Source organism: Pelobates fuscus, chromosome 3 (assembly GCF_036172605.1).
Source record: "Pelobates fuscus isolate aPelFus1 chromosome 3, aPelFus1.pri, whole genome shotgun sequence".
NCBI lineage: Eukaryota > Metazoa > Chordata > Amphibia > Anura > Pelobatidae > Pelobates > Pelobates fuscus.
Genome location: NC_086319.1, coordinates 225428858 through 225445480, shown reverse-complemented (window position 1 = coordinate 225445480; position 16623 = coordinate 225428858). Strand labels below are relative to the sequence as shown.

Here is a 16623-nt window from a genome sequence, read left to right as displayed (position 1 = left end):
TATTTGAGTTCAGCGAAGTCTCCCGGGTAAAACAGTACCCCCTATGTACAGGTTTTATGGTGTCTTGGAGAGTTACAGGGTCAAATATAGTGCTTGCAAATTAAATTCTCTGCACTTTCTCCCTGTGTTGTCATGCATGTCAATCAAATTTTAATTAATCAAATCACATAATTACGTTAAAAGATTATTTAAATATACATGTAGAATTTTAATATATATGCATTTATAGGTATTTAAATTCTACGTGTATACTGATGTAATCTTTTATGTAATTATATGTATTTATCTATATATATATATTTGCGGCTATTTGCATTTTATATATAGATAGATATATATAGAATGTCATTCTAAGTGTATTTTGTTACCGATATATATATATTAATAACAAAATACAGTTAGAATGAAATTACATATGCATATATAATTTATATTAAATTTTGTTTCAATATTTTATTTATTTATTTTATTATTTAATTTATTTATTATTTTAATTATACGTATTTATATATAATATATATATGTACATCTATTATATATATAATATATATACATATTATATATATGTAATGTCATTCTAAGTGTATTTTAATATTAATATATATACTTATATTAATATTAAAATACACTTTGTACGACGTTACATATATATAATATGTATATATATTATATATATAATATATATACATATTATATATATATAAAAATGCATTTATTTTATTTTTACACATGTCTAATTATTTTTTTTAATTCTTCCCACCAGCAGGGGGACTGTCTGATATTTCAAACAGTCCCCCTGCTGGCATATCCACAGCCAGCTATAGGGGGCCATGTGATCGCTCTTTGAGAGCGATCACATGGCCCCCGGGGGCCTCATTTGCCGTGGGAGGGCTGCCTGGGCTGTGAGGCAGTCCTCCCGAAGCGGATCGCGGCGGAGGTAAGTATAACTTACCTCCTGGGGCTGCAAGCCGTTACGGCGTGCTATGCCGTCATAACGGCGTTAAAGCCCACTTAACCCGTGACGGCATAGCACGCCGTAACGGCGTTAAGGGGTTAAAGTGGTCTGGGTGACTTCAGTAGTCCTTTAAAACACTGTTTTTTGGGTTGGAGTAACACTTTAACTTTCCTTTATTATAAGAATCTTTTAAGCATTTTCTCCTACGTAGTTATGCGTACATACATATCAACTTATATCAAATACTCAGAGATTATCTCAATTTCCATTATTCCATTCCTCTATTCTGGTTTTGATTGATTTGTGTAAAATATTTTTTATTTTTATACATTATCTATCTTCCCTGTGTTTTTATTATCTTATACTGTTAGAATCTAGGTTTTATATAACTAGAGTTAAGCAATTATTTGTTTCTTTATTAGAATATGATATTGTAAAGCCTAATTAAAGATATTCTCCCTGACATTCGCTGTAATAGGAACATAAAAATATATATTCTTTATCTGTAAATTAAACCATACTCGTATGTGTAAACAATATTAATTATTGTAATGTGCGCTATTTTCAGTATTATTCTGCATCATGCTAGAGAAGTAATATTGTCCCAGTGAGCTTGCACTCGAACTCAAGATACAACTACTAATAAAGTTTTGCCCTAAATCTATGATTGCAAAAGCTAGTACCAACAATTTTTGTGAATTACTTTAATCTGATATGCAAAGGTTAGTCAGTCCTGCTCTGAATCCATGAAAAGTTGATAAAAATGACCACCTCGGCACGTGTCCAGTTATTTTGATTTTGATGACTGCCAATTTGTTTTGTAAGTTTGGTGAAAAGAAAATCTGCCATGAGTACACTGGGGAATGCAAGTTATCTTGTTCAGCTACACAATGGCGCATGCTGTTAAACCAAGTACTGTCGCATTGGAAAGTAGAAGCCATGGGGAGAAACAGCATTTGTTCCAATTCTGTCTTCATTTACACTTGGGAAGTTTTTTAAATGGCTAACAGCCAAGCACGATAATATTTCATTACAGCAGCAAAGGGGAGTGAAGTTATGTCTTTTTTTGTCTTGTTTTTTGTTTTTACTGTAATGTGAATAGAATACACGAAAAGCAAAAGAATAGGATTATTAAAATGCTTTGATTACATAACATATTAAAATGTAAACACTGTAACGTGATAGTTGCAGCTACACAAGGGAGAGAGATAAAGCTCTTTTGTTGTGATTTTCATGGCTATTCCAGCTTTAAATTGAAAAATCCACTAACATCGAAAATAATTCTATTTTTATTAATAATTTAAAGGTATTTATTTAAATATACTTTGTTAAAAATGTTATGTGCTTGGTAAAATGTTTAGTATTTTTTTCCCTTGAAGATGAAAATAAAGATAAAAAACCAGTTGGTGATATATTATTTTCCATTGGGAAACACTTGGGGTTACCTCACTTAACTCTGAATCTTAGTAAACTTAAATTTGAATGGCCTTCCTTTTTTTTATTTTTAAATATTTTGTTCTATTATTGTTATTGTAAAAAAAATGTGCAAAATAATTCAATAAAAATTATTTGTGAAAAAAAAATTTGAATGGGCAAATATAGGCAATAAAATATCCCACTTCTGGAACAAAATCGAGCTCAGCGATAGTCACTGCTTGGCAATTCAGTGTTTAGTCAATAACGCCTAGGTTTCATTTAAAAACCAGCGTGAGGAATCAGAATTACATTTTGTTCTTGATGCGTATAATCCTTGCAGCAATACTTCTCTCATCTTATATTTCTTTTTCCAATTATGTTAAATTATTGATCTGTTTATGCCAGAAGCCCAGCGTTGTTTAGTTAAAACCTTCAATACACCTCTCAATCCAGTTTTAATCTCTCATTATGTGATCCCTGCAGATTTGTTATTTATATCACACTTCATATTAGTGGCCATCTGAGGTGTGTTGTTGTAATTGGAATAACATATGCATTGCTTTTGTATGTGTGTTTTTATTTTTTTATTACGGCTTTATAAAATTGCCCGTAAAATGCCTTTAAAAATATAAATGAGGCATGTATATGTTTGTAATGTTTACATCACTGATTTATTCCTAAATGTCCATCTATCGTACTTAAGTGTATATCCTCCTTTTCCAGATGCTAAATTTCAATAGTTATGAAAAATGACTAAAAATGAACAAATAAATAAATGGAATGAACTGTAATTTTGCTTTAAAGGGACACTATAGTCACAAGAACCATAACAACTTAAAGTAGTGTCTCTGGTGTCTATAGCCTGTCCCTCTGACTTTTTAATGTAAACATTGCCTTTTCAGAGAAAGTACAATGTTTACATTGCTGCCTAATAACACCTCTAGTGGCATTCACTCAGACTACCACTACAGTACAGCACCTATGTTCATCTGAACATTACCCATAGAGATGTATTGATTCAATGCATCTCTATAAGGAGAGGCTGATTGTTACAGCATGACGTTTTTCCAGCACCTGTGCAGTAGCCTCCCATCCTTCCCTCCCAAAAATTGTAAATCACATAAGTATATGTAAAATATTTGTATCCTAGAAATTTTATAGAATCCACATATTCCATTGAAAGCACGTATGTTTGGAATGTAAATATTAACCCTTTCTAAAAATATATTACACATTATATGTTTTAAAATATAAGCAATTTAAAAAAGTGATTAAACAGACTAAACAAATAAATTATAATGCAAATAATCAAAAATATAGTGCATGCAGGCAAATGTTTCAGGAAAGGATATGTGGAAATGCATGAAAAAACATTTTTGCCAACATATTATTTTTTAGTCGACGATTATGCTTTGCTTTGTGTGCTTAAGCGTGTAAGAAGATGTTCTGTATTTGCATTCAGTGCACATGCAGGAGCATCGCCGACAGCCTTCCCACACGTACACATCTACACAACACTCAGCTCCTTAACAACAGCTCCTGTTGCCATCCACATCACAAGCTATGAAGTGTATTACACAGAATTAGGCCACTACCTGCAAGAATTCCAACTAATCAGAGTTAGCTGCATTACCTCATCAGACTGTAGTTGCTGTGACGACGTGTTGGTGCATGCAAAATGCTGCCTCGTGTCATTTGGTGATACGGCCTTGACAAGCGGACTCCTGCTGTGGATCCAAAAAATGTAAGATGCGCTAGCCAGCAGCAATTTCTTCTAAATAATGAAATGCATGAAATCTACATCAAAATCCCCTTTCCCCATCCCAGTGGGTGCAAATGCAGCAATCTCTCTTTCTTTGCAATTTGTAACAGAGTGTTACATATATTGAGGGCATGAATGTTGCAGATGTGTGTGATGCTTTGATAGAGATAGAAAATTATCCGGTTGATAAAGAGCTAGAGTAAAGCTTTTAATGACAGTCCCATCTCTTATGGTTTTTCTCTCTTTGACATTCAGAATGTTAGAGCATATTGAAATAACAAGCACACTCATTGATGTGGAAATGTGTGCACTGAATTCTGCACAATTAACATTGCTTTACTGATATTCCAATTTCTGTATCTTGTACTCATGGGCTCGAGTGGTTAGTGAGTTATTACAATACATTGTATTTTTAAGTAAACTAATTAGCTTCAATTTTTTTGTTGCTGTGTTAAAATGAGTAATATTATGCTCATCAAAAATACATTGTTTCATTTAAATTTGACTAGCATTATGCTTTTATTTAGATTAACAAACTACGACATACGACATTATATACCTGGAGGAAATGTGTTTATTCATTATTTATTTGTGTTGAATATGTGAGATGAAAACTTATTTGCAAAGTTTAAAACAAAATAGATGAGTTGAACGCAACATATGAGATATAATTTTAACGTGCATGTCACCTCACTATAATTCTGGTGCTCAGAGCAAGTAACGTCACTCATGATGTAAACATCAGATGAAGAGAGTGTGATTGGCGAATTTAAGGTATAGGTTTTACAATGGGTTGTCATTTTCATTTAGAAAAAGTCTATAGAAAAGACTGAGATCAGCAAAAAAAAAAAAAAGAGTTTATGAATAGTTTATATTAGCATCATCACATACAGATTTTGCTCATTACCATAACTCTCTGTATTATCAGAAGAACATGCTCTTGCTTTTATAGCTTCCCTTATTGTCCAGAGTGTTTAAATTAAAATGTCTTCTCTTCTGGTTTGTTAATAGCCTTCTATAGCCTGCAACAGCCTCCTCTGTGTGTGTTTAATTTCAATTAACAGAGCAAGTGATAAGAACTTCTAAAATAAACACATTGTGTTGTAAGATCTGCTTAAAAATGAAATGCTTTTTTTCACAGTGGCTGTGGGAGTCACAGTCAAGAGAAGTGTGGCTTGGGCTGCATAGATAGAAACAAAAATGATCTAACTCCTAAATGTCAGATAATTCAGCAATGAGACTGCAGGAGCATGATCTAAACACTAAAACTGCTTCATTAAGTTAAAGTAGTTTTGATGTTTAAAGTGTCCGTTAACTATGCAATTAATCCCTAATTAAATTTCCAAGGTAGTACAAACCTAGTTCTAATTCTGCAAGCACCCTTTGTTGTTACACACTTGCTGTCTAAATTTCTGATCTTTTGCCCCTCACCTTATAGGTGTGCCCTCTATTCACACTGCCGCATTTGGACCATTCTTCCTTACAGAACTGCTTCAGGCAAGCCATATTCTTAGGATGTCTGTTGTTACCAGATCTTAAGATCATTCCACAACTTCTCTATAGGGTTGAGTTCTGGGCTCTGACTGGGCTACTCCAAAATGCAATTATTATTTATTTTTTAAACAATTCTGTGGCTGATTTACTGGGATGTTTAATATTATTTTCCTGCTTCATCACTCAACTTCTAATGAGTTTCATCTGGCACCCAGCCACTATGATATTATCCTGTAGGATATCTTGATGAACTTGAGAATTAATTATTCCAAGTGGCAAGTGGTCTAGTCAGCAGAGCAGCAAAGCAGCCCCAAATCATGATGCTCTCTCCACCATACTTTACCATTGGGATGATGGTTTCATGTTGATATACGGTACCCTTTTAGCTCCATACATGGTGCTGTGTGTTCTTCTCAAACAACTAAACCTTACTTTCTTCAGTCCACAAAATATTTTCCCAGAAGCATTGTGAAGTGTAAAAATGTTGTTTGGCAACATTTAGGCATGCAGCAATGTATTTTTTGGAAAGTAGCAGCTTTCTACGTGGGGTCCTGCCATGGAAACCATACCTGTTCAATGCTTTCCATGTATTAGACTCATAAACAGAAATGTTAACCAGTTCCAATAATTTCTTCAAGTATTTAGCTGTCACTCTAGGGTTTACCTCATTGAGATTTGTGCGGTGTGTCTCTTGAGTCTTCTTGGCTGGTTGGCCACTTCTAGGGAGAGTAGCCACAGTACTAAATAGTCTAAATAGACAGTTTGTTTAACAGCAGACAGACAGACAAATAATAAGCTCTTTGAGATAACGTTGTAACCCTTTCTAGATTTGTGCAACACAACAATTCTTGATTGCATGAGATGATGTAATGGCTTTCAGGAAGTTATATTTCAGCTAAAAACTGAGAGTTTAACTACAACTTTAAGAATCCCTCATTGCCCCCACAAAGCACTGTTAATCGGATAATCAAATCAGTGCTTTAGAAGGTTATATAAGCATTGTAATTGGCTGAGTGACTTCCTGGTTTGGTGAGAACTTACTGCAGAAAACACACCTTCTAGTTATTTGCAGAAAATTAGTGAACTTCATGTGAGTATCTGTTTTGCTTTTTATTATTTTAATGTATTGTTTTGTATATATTTAAAAAAAGTTTATTATCTTTAAAGGAGTCAAAAAGAATGGGTCACCTCCAGTATGGAGTGTCTAATTAAGAACTATCATAGTTTATGTCAACCTGTGTCTATTGGGTTGTATAATATCTATATAAGCACAAATGTACACAATCTCTCTTTTCATAAATGTAGATAACTTCTAAATCATAATACTCTTATAGGGTATCTACAACCTATTTTAAAGGACTACTCAACAACCCATAAAGAAAGCTGAAGTGATTTATTTCTACACAGTGTCCCGTTTCAAAGCTAGTTTATAATTCAAATTATCATTAGAATTAGATTAGACAGCCAGTGACGTTTTATTTCCCTTTCGTTAGCTCCCCTGAGCATGCCAGACTTCTCCCCAATTACCCTTTCACAGAATTCCGACCTGCGTCCTTCTTAACATCGAGTAGAGGGTGCATGCCCAGGGGGCACAGATTCAGGGTCTTTTCAATGTTAAGGTTATGGTTATTACCTTGAAAAACTACTGAAAATCTCTTTTGATGAAAGTGGGGAGGGCTTGCATAATATCTGCACCTTTTGCAAGCTGTTTTAGATATACCCACAATGACTGAATTCATAAATAAATGTATGCGTGTATTCATTATAGGTATATCTACTAAATAGCTAATTTTCATTTTACTATTTCTTTTTTTTAATTGGAAGTGTTCATTTAATTAAACTGTTTCTGATTTAGAATACCCAATTTGGTATAAATACCTTGGTTTCCCCTTTGTATTACCTAAAAAAAAAAGCTTAATAAATACATTTAAACTTGGAAACCTGGGTTCCAGCACCGGGTGAGGTTTTCCTCTCTGCCTTCAACTTACCATTAAACGTCACTGCTTCCCTTTCAAGTGCTTCTCATAGAGAACCATTTGATCTCCAGGCTCAGAGTGCATGCGCACATTCTGAACCAAGAAAGAGAGGGACTTTGGGATGGAAGGGGGGTAGAAAGAGGGCTGGAATTGCTGGGGAAAAAGAAAAAAACAATCTGAATTGGAGGGGAGGAGAGTGTGTGCATTAGGCATTTTTGCACAGTATTAACATTAAACTGCACCCGGCACAAAATTGGAGATACCTCTTAAACGCTGCACATACATGTCCCTTGCTCCATAACCACTTCTAAAAGCAGAAATGGCCATGGAGGGAGGAATAGCCCTTAAAATACCACACACAGTTCCTGTAAGATGTGGATATCTGTGCATTGTGTGTTTTTTTTATCAATCTAATACTGACAGCACCTGAAAATAAAATTTTATGGATACATGTCAAAATGCGCCGAGTGTATCTGGCTCTGAAATAAGATGAGCTGTTTGGGGTAAACAACAGACATTTCTACTGTTTGTATTTGCAAGTTTTAACACAGCTGTATTCTGCTTAACATATTTGATAAAAATAAAAAAAAGTACAGCATGTTGCTTCCTGGCATTTACAGGTGCTTAAGATGTTTCTGATGTAACTGAAACTGACATACACAGAGTTCAAAGTAAACATGCTTTTTGTTTGTAGAATGCATTCTTTCACAAGGATGCTATGCTGCTTCATTTTATGAGAAATCTTTGATGTTCTTGCATAGTGTCAGCACTGACATTCATTGACACTTTACAAACAAGTGACGAAGGGTAGGAGTACATTTATTTATATATATTAAACCATGCACCTTAACAGAAAAGCATCCAACTGTGGGTCTTTAATACAATATATGTATACAATAGTTATTGACACATCACTATTTGAAAGTGAAATGTGTTTTAGTATTTTGTGACCTTTATAACTTTCAGGTACTTTTAATAAATTCAAATTCTCTTGTAATAGATTTCACTATTGCTTACAGAGAACCAGGCATCTTATAAAATATTAATTTCTATTTCTGTGTGTCAATAGTAATTTAAGTTGTCTCATGTTATTAATCATATTTCTTATTTTTCTAGGTGATGTCATCGTTTATATTAATGAAGTTTGTGTCCTTGGGCATACTCATGCAGATGTGGTCAAACTCTTCCAGTCAGTCCCTATTGGTCAAAGTGTCAACTTGGTGCTATGTCGAGGATATCCCCTACCCTACGATCCCGAAGACCCTGCAAGCAGCCTTGTTCCACCTATTGCAGTAATAGAAAGACCCCCTGTGGTGGTAAATGGAAGAAATAACTATGAAACTTATTTAGAATACATTTCTAGGACGTCTCAATCTGTACCAGATGTAGCAGAACGACCATTGCCTTCTTTGCACTCCATGCCAGCCGATAGTCAGCTTGAAAACACATTCCCACCACCTCCACCTGCACATGATGATAATGTATCAATGGCTTCTTCTGGAGCTACACAAGCAGAACTTATGACCTTAACCATTGTGAAAGGGGCACAGGGCTTTGGCTTCACAATAGCAGATAGTCCGACAGGACAGAGAGTGAAGCAAATTCTAGATGTTCAGGGATGTCCTGGTTTATTTGAAGGGGACCTTATAGTGGAGATCAACCAGCAGAATGTACAGAATCTGAACCATTTAGAAGTTGTGGAATTACTTAAAGAATGTCCTGTGGGAAACGAGACTTCTTTGGTAATCCATAGAGGAGGTAAGTAAAACAATACATAAAACAAATACTATGTTTATAATGCTGCAGTTATAAAATAGACCAGCTGAGAGAAGTAGTCTGTATTTTCTAGGGCTTACATTTTTTTCTTTTTTCCAGTGTGTTTTCTGCGTGCCACATACAGTAAGGTCCGGATATATTTGGACACTGACACAAGTTTTGTTATTTTGACTGTTTACCAAAATAAACTCAAGTTACAGTTCAATAATAAACATGGGCTTTAAGTGCAGTCTCTCAGCTTTTATATGAGGGTCTTCGCATCCAAATTGAAGAAAGGGATTAGGAACTACAGCTCTTTAATATGTACCTCCTGTTTTTTAAGGGTCCTGAAGCAATTGGACATATGACTCTACAGCTGTTTCATGGACAGGTGTGTGCTATTTCTTCATTATTGCTTCATCAATTAAGCAGGTCAGATGTGTGGAGTTGATTCCAGGAGCATTCACATTTGGAAACTGTTGCTGTGAACCCACAAAGGAGTTCCCAAAGCAAGGGAAACAGGCCATCCTTAGGCAGCAATTTTTAAAAAAATTATCAGAGAGATAGCAGGAATCGCCAAATCAACCGTTTAGTACATTATTGGCTAACAAGAATGTACTGGTGAGCTCTGGAACACAAAAAGACCAGGATGTCCAAAGAAAACAATAGTGGTGGATGATCATAGGATCCTTTACATGGCTTCACAACATCCCACCAAGTGAAAAATACTCTCCAGAAGGTAGGCATATAATTATCCAAGTCTACCATAAAGAAAAACCTTCACAAAAGCAAATGCAGAGCGTTCACCAGAAGGTACAAATCATTCATAAGCCTCAAGAATAGAAAGGCCAGATTAGACTATGCCAAAAAAAATGTAAAAAGCCAGCCCAATTATGGAACAGCATTCTTTGGACAGATGAAAACACGCTTAATCTGTACCTTATGATGGGAAGAAAAAAATATGGAGGAGGCTTGGAATGGCTCATGATCCTTAGCATATCACATCAACTGTAAACACAGTGAAGGCAATGTGATGACATGGGCATGCATGGCTTCCAGTGGCAGTGTGTCATTAGTGTTTATCGATGATGTGACAGAAGACAGGAGCAGCCAATGAATTCTGATGCATATAGGGAGATGTTTTTTTCTACTCAGCTTCAGCCAAATTCATTAAAGATGATTAGATGGTGCTTCACTTTACAGATAGGCAATGAGCCACAACACACTGTGAAAGCTACCCAGGAGTTGTTTAAGGAAAACAAGTGTAATATTCTACAATGGCCAAGTCAATCACTTGATCTCAAACTGATCAAGCATACATTTCACTTGCTGAAGACAAAACTTAATGCAGAAAGACCCACGACCCACGACAACTGCTGTTGACAGCTGCAGTAAAGGCCTGACAAGGCATCACAAGTGAGGAAACCCAGCATTTGGTGATGTCCATGCTTTCTAGACCTCAAGCAGTCAATGCTTGCATTTTATTTATGATTATGTTCCTTTGGCCAATTAATTTGAGTCCCTGAAATGAGGGGAATGTATATCAAAATGGTTGCAATTCCTAAATGTTTCATACAATATATTTGTTCAACCCCTTGAATTTTGAATTAAAGCTGAAAGTCTGCACTTCAATTGCATCTCGTCATTTCATTTCAAATCCATTGCGATGGTGTACACAGCCAAAATTATGAAAATTGTGTCAGTGTTCAAATATTTCCAGACCAAGCTGTATATATGTACTGGCCCAAAATATATGCAGAATTATTTATAAAAAGTTATAAGTCGTATTACCATATAATATAGGGTTTAACCTATTTTACTTTATATGTTGGCAGCATTTTTACAGATTCTGGGATTCTGTCCCTCTATCGCAGGTTGATTCTTTGGTGTCCCATATTTTGGTACACCAAAGACAACTCTCAAGAAAGCAAAGTTAGTGCTTCCCTAAAGTGTCTCTGCTTACTTTACCTCAATCGATTCTTCTTTTCTTCCTGTCTCTTATTCCATTCTTCCATTCTCCTGTTCTCTCCTCTTCTTCCAAAAACACATAGAGCAAAGTAGGGACCCTTTTGCCTTATGTATTTTTTCTACGCCTGACAAACGTTCACAAAAGTAGGAGCAACCATTGTAATTTCTCCCAGCTGTCATCAGTGACGGCTGGCAATATCTACTGAGGTTCCCACAGTCTCGCAGAATTCTCCAAGAGTACAGCACAGACATTGGCTCTTGGCAGATAAAGCCCCATAATCTTAAAGGATGATGTGGAACAAGATGGCATTTGGTGCAAGAGACAGATTTAGGTAAGTAAAATGTATCTTTATTTGCATCACCTGGCCCATGCATGCTAAGTGGTAAAGTCACCATCAGTGGTCTTTGCAAAATCTGCAAAGACCCCAGAACGTGACAATTCTTCTTTAAATGTTCTCACAACGTGTGAAGATAATTCAGGGCATTTCCATCCATTTGAAATCTAGGTAGCAGCAAGCTATGCAAGGGCAGACATGAAGGCAGCCCAAAAGGCCTGCAAGCTTGACTGATGTGCACAGTTTTGAAAAATAATTATATATAATATATATACTATATATTATTGATCTGATATATCCAGAGTTAGTTAGTACTGTGATTGTGCTCAAGTATCACACTTTATACTTAGGCTTTGATATCAACAGGTTGTGACAGAGAGAACAGTTACAAGGTACAAGGGGTTTTATGTGGAAAACCAATTTAGACAAAGTCTGTGAGTAAAACAGAGTCTTTAGAATGTGTAGTTATTACAATAAAGTAATGATGGAGTTTAATATTAGATAATTACTTAGAAATAAATTCCATAGTAATAAGGCAATGTTTGAATGGATGATCTAAGGGCGTGGTTGTAATTTGTGAGATGAGGTGTTATACGAGTGTTGGAACAAGGCACAAGGATAATTTGAGAGAATAGACAATTAGTGTAGGCCAAGGTCGAAAGCGAGAAGAACATCATGCCTGAAGGGGTGATCTAAGAGATTAGTCAGGAATGAGAGCCAGAATCAGGAGCCAATAATGGAAGAGAAGAATAAACTTTTTAAGCGTTGTAAGGAGCACAAACCAAAGTTTGAAGCCAATAATGAATTGATGAAGGGAGAAACCGAAGTCCCGAATTGCCGTAGTCCTTAATTTTGGATGTGCCGGACCGAAGTGCTGAAGTCCCGAATTTCAGAGGTGCCGAACTGAAGTGCCAAAATCCCGAATTTTGGAAGTGCCGGACCGAATTGCCAAAGTGCCGAAGTTCCGACTAACAATCTGCAGAAACTGAGCATATTTCTATTCTATATACACAGTGTGATATTGTACACTGAAGGTCCAGAGATTAATTTTAATCAGTCATCTTATAAAATGCATTATATAGTGAGTTGTACCTGATTACATCAGCAGTTAAAAGTATGAGATTGCACCTCTTATATTCTGATTGATTAATCTTTAAAAAAGTACAATGCTTATTGTTTTTTACCTTTTGAGAAGAATGACTTGGAACTTAAATGGACCCATCATTTCTTTCCAAGTTCGCAGTAATGTTCAGTCATTGTTAATTTTACTCAGGCATTGCAGAATATCTGGGTTATACATGCAGCCTTCAACATAAATATGCAGAACCTCACCATATTAAGATGATTATTTTGTATTTTAGCAAATTACAAATATTCTTCTTTTCATTTTTATCAATTTTCATAGATAATTAACAGATCAAAGTTGAGTTGAACCTATTAAATTTTAATTTGCCACTAATTTCTCACTAATCTTATTATCAAAATAATTATGAAAATTGTGTTTCTTGAAAGAAACCTGATATGAATGCTTTATCGTCCAAAAAAGAAATAAATTCTACATTGTACAAACTTGTTTTCTTTAGGTTAGTACTATATGTTTGTTTAGCAATATTCCAATGAACCTTGAGCTGCAATCAATGGCTATTTACGACAGAGACCCATTTGGTATCTAATAGAACCACCTTCTGAACACATTACCACAAGTTTTCACACAACACAACCCATGTATTTTGGGTATTCCAGTTATCTCTAAATGTCAGTGTTAGCGGCTTCATGTCTGCACAACAACATAAAGCATTAGATAGAAAATACATCTCAAACTAGCTTAGAACTAGGAAATCTAGTTGAAAACTCTAGGTGCCTCGTTTATATGTACTCATCACTTTCCAATATCTTTCCTTGTGGAGACCAATAGCAGGGGTGCTGAGCCTTTGGGTTTTCTTAATAACAATTACAATGATTTATATAGCATCAACATATTCCACAGCCCTCTACAATTGGTGAAAGAAGACAATTCTAACAAAGCAAATGTGTCCAACAGGAACAATGGGTGAAGAAGGCTTTGTCCAAATGAGATTACAACTAGAACACTAGTGATTAGTTAATGGATAATGTTTAAAAGGTTACTCATTAAAACATTGGCTTTGGTTGAAATAATCCTTTCTGTGGTGGTGGTCCTCCATCCACAACCCAAAAGTTTAGATTTACCTGTTTTTTTTTATAGCTGAGCCCAAGCTCTACCCTCATCCTTGACTCATGTCATTTTCCCTTGCTGGAGAGGGAGCGATGGGTGTGAGAATAGACTGAGGGGGAAGAGGGAAGACAAGGGGAGGCAGGAACCTAATGCCTCCATCAGTTATCTGCTCCCAGCATGCTTTACATTCTAGCACAGACGCCAATTTTGCAAAAGAATGTATATTAACCAGCCATGACATCTTGTTCCATGTGGCTAATGACTCCCAATGACACTGCTGGAGGCGAAGGTACACCTCCACCAGCACATACAAGCTCCAGGCACCATTACCACTACAAATCACTGAAAAGGGCATGGTGCTTAGAGGAACTCATTAATGCATAGTAAAGACCATACTACAAGGGAATGGTGTATCAATGGAAGTGGTCTCTAAACAATCAGTCTGAATATAGCTGAATTCAATCTTATTTTGGGATACATACCTCCAAAATATATTGACCTCAGTATTACCCTGTCAATTAGGAGCTCATATACTGAAATCAGGCAGTGATAGTATGTCATTCATCCATAGCAAAGCAGGTATGCAGTATACTTTTACCCAGCCTTTGCCCCTCTTTGCCCTGATTACCACAGTTATTGCTCAAGCAACAAGCTTCCAAATTTGTGTTTTTGCTAAAATCCTGGACTTGGGGCACACAGGACCAAGTGCTCTATTTAATCAGTTTGAATGAGCATTTTGTGTTTGTCACTTTGTTTTTTAAATATTGATTCATTTTCAGTTGCAACACTTTTGTACTTGTTTGAGTTTTGCTTTTGTATGCCAATCAAATATATACACACATACTCCCTTAGTGTATTAACCTTACGGGCATTCATTACAGGATTATTTAATACATTTTAATACAATTTGCTGTTTTTTAAATAAATTAGCAATGCCTAGGGGCAAATTGAATTGTTTATATAAAGAAATAAACACTACAGTAAAAAAATTACTGTGGGAAGTAACTGAAATACAAATTCGGTGGAGATGCACTGAGCTATGATGGGTCCTGATCCAGATGTTAGCAAGTACAGTTATGAAGTCAGAAGTGTTAATCCACTTTTAAGGAGCACTCCAAGCACCATAACCACTACAGATCAATGGAGTGGTTATGGTGGCAAGAGTTCCCTAGCATTGCAAGTAGGCAAACTGTTGTTGAACAGCTTGACTCCATACTTGGGTTCTGCCCACCTCCTCTATTAACACTGGTTTCTAAGCAGGAGCTTCTGTTATTTTCTGCAAGGCCGGGCTTAGCTTATGTGATCACTGAGAGTGATCAATTAACTTCTTAGAGTGAGGTAAGACGTCAAATCATTCTAAAACAGTTTGACTAATTACAACTGATTGGCACCAGGGCACTCCTGGTACCATAGACAATACAGAAAACTGTAGATGTTATGCTGCTTAGAGTGTTCCTTTAATTAGGAGATTTATGAGTAAAAAAAAAAAATGGTACTTTCTTTGAATCTTTATAGGAAGCCATGGAGAATTTAACTGAAAGATGCTCTGATCTTGCACTAATTGTATAAAGAAAAGTAAAACTTAGTGAGATGCTACATTCAGCAGTACAGATGGCAGATCAGAAGTAAACAATTTCCATGGAAATTAACCAAAATCAAAGAATAACCATTAACTTACATTCACAGCTGCTACAATAACTTTCCATGGATTCATTTATTTTAAGGGCCTTTATAGTGATATGAAGATGACTTAAAATAACAACAAGACGTATAGGTAAAATGTGTGACTGTCTATATCTGGCTTTAACTTTGTCACTGCCCTAAAAAGGTTAGAATGCTGAATTTTTAGAACTTTTATTTGTCATTTGTTTATTCTCACTGGAATGCAAAACCTGTTCACACATGGTTCGCTGTGTTTAACCTAAGAGATAATAGAATATTATAAATTAACCTTTTGCAGTTTGCCCTACTCTGCATGCAATCATGGAACAATCACTTTAAATGTATTTGCACAACCTAATAATAGCCAAATAGCTAGTTGTTTTATTGTTTTGATTGTCGCGGCACAGCCTGGCATTAGATGTAAATCTTTGAGATCCGATTGATGAGTGTAGTAGTCTGTAATAAACTCTCAAGAACATTTGAGTGCACATCATGTGAAGATGGTGGCACCAGTACACTGAATAAGTAAGTGTGTTTTATACACCTACATTTGATGCATTCCTCAGTAGAACCGTCAATACAATTTACTGAGGAAAAAGGAGATCTTGCCACACCAGGCACGTCAGGGAAACATGTACACTTAATCACTTTGTAGATAAGACAATATTATCACTTATGTTGCATTAGACCGCTATGTAAAAAAAATCCTTAAATACCGATGTTCAATGTTGTTTTCCACAATTTTAATTTGGGCATCCCACATGCAAGTTGCTGTTGGTCACACTAAAAAATATTTGGCGTTGGATGGGTATGTACACATCCACTGTATTAGCCATCTCGATCTATGCACAGTTTTCAATTAAAGGGAAACTATGGGGAAATAATGAGTCCCTTTTTTAATAAGTTATAAAATACTAAAAAGTACTAAAATAATAAATGAAAAATCCATATCAACCAAAAGAGTTATTTACCTTTAAAGGGACTCTATAGTTTAGGTGCAGTGTCCGTGTCATTTTAACGCTGCAATGTAAAACACTGCAGCCCTACACATTGCAGGGTTAAGTCTACCTCTGGTGACTATCATTATTTTTTTTCAATTTATGTTT

At 35.6% G+C, this 16623-nt stretch overlaps 1 protein-coding gene across 6 annotated transcripts in view; it reads left to right on the top strand.

The window, feature by feature from the left end:
• Nucleotides 1-16623, top strand: part of MAGI2 (membrane associated guanylate kinase, WW and PDZ domain containing 2) — a 1040513-nt gene that overhangs the window by 884491 nt on the left and 139399 nt on the right. For all 6 annotated transcript variants that reach the window (XM_063448170.1, XM_063448171.1, XM_063448169.1 and 3 more), the window contains one exon: nt 8720-9361. In XM_063448170.1, the coding sequence (XP_063304240.1) occupies nt 8720-9361 (642 nt within the window). The remainder of the gene's footprint in view (nt 1-8719; nt 9362-16623) is intronic.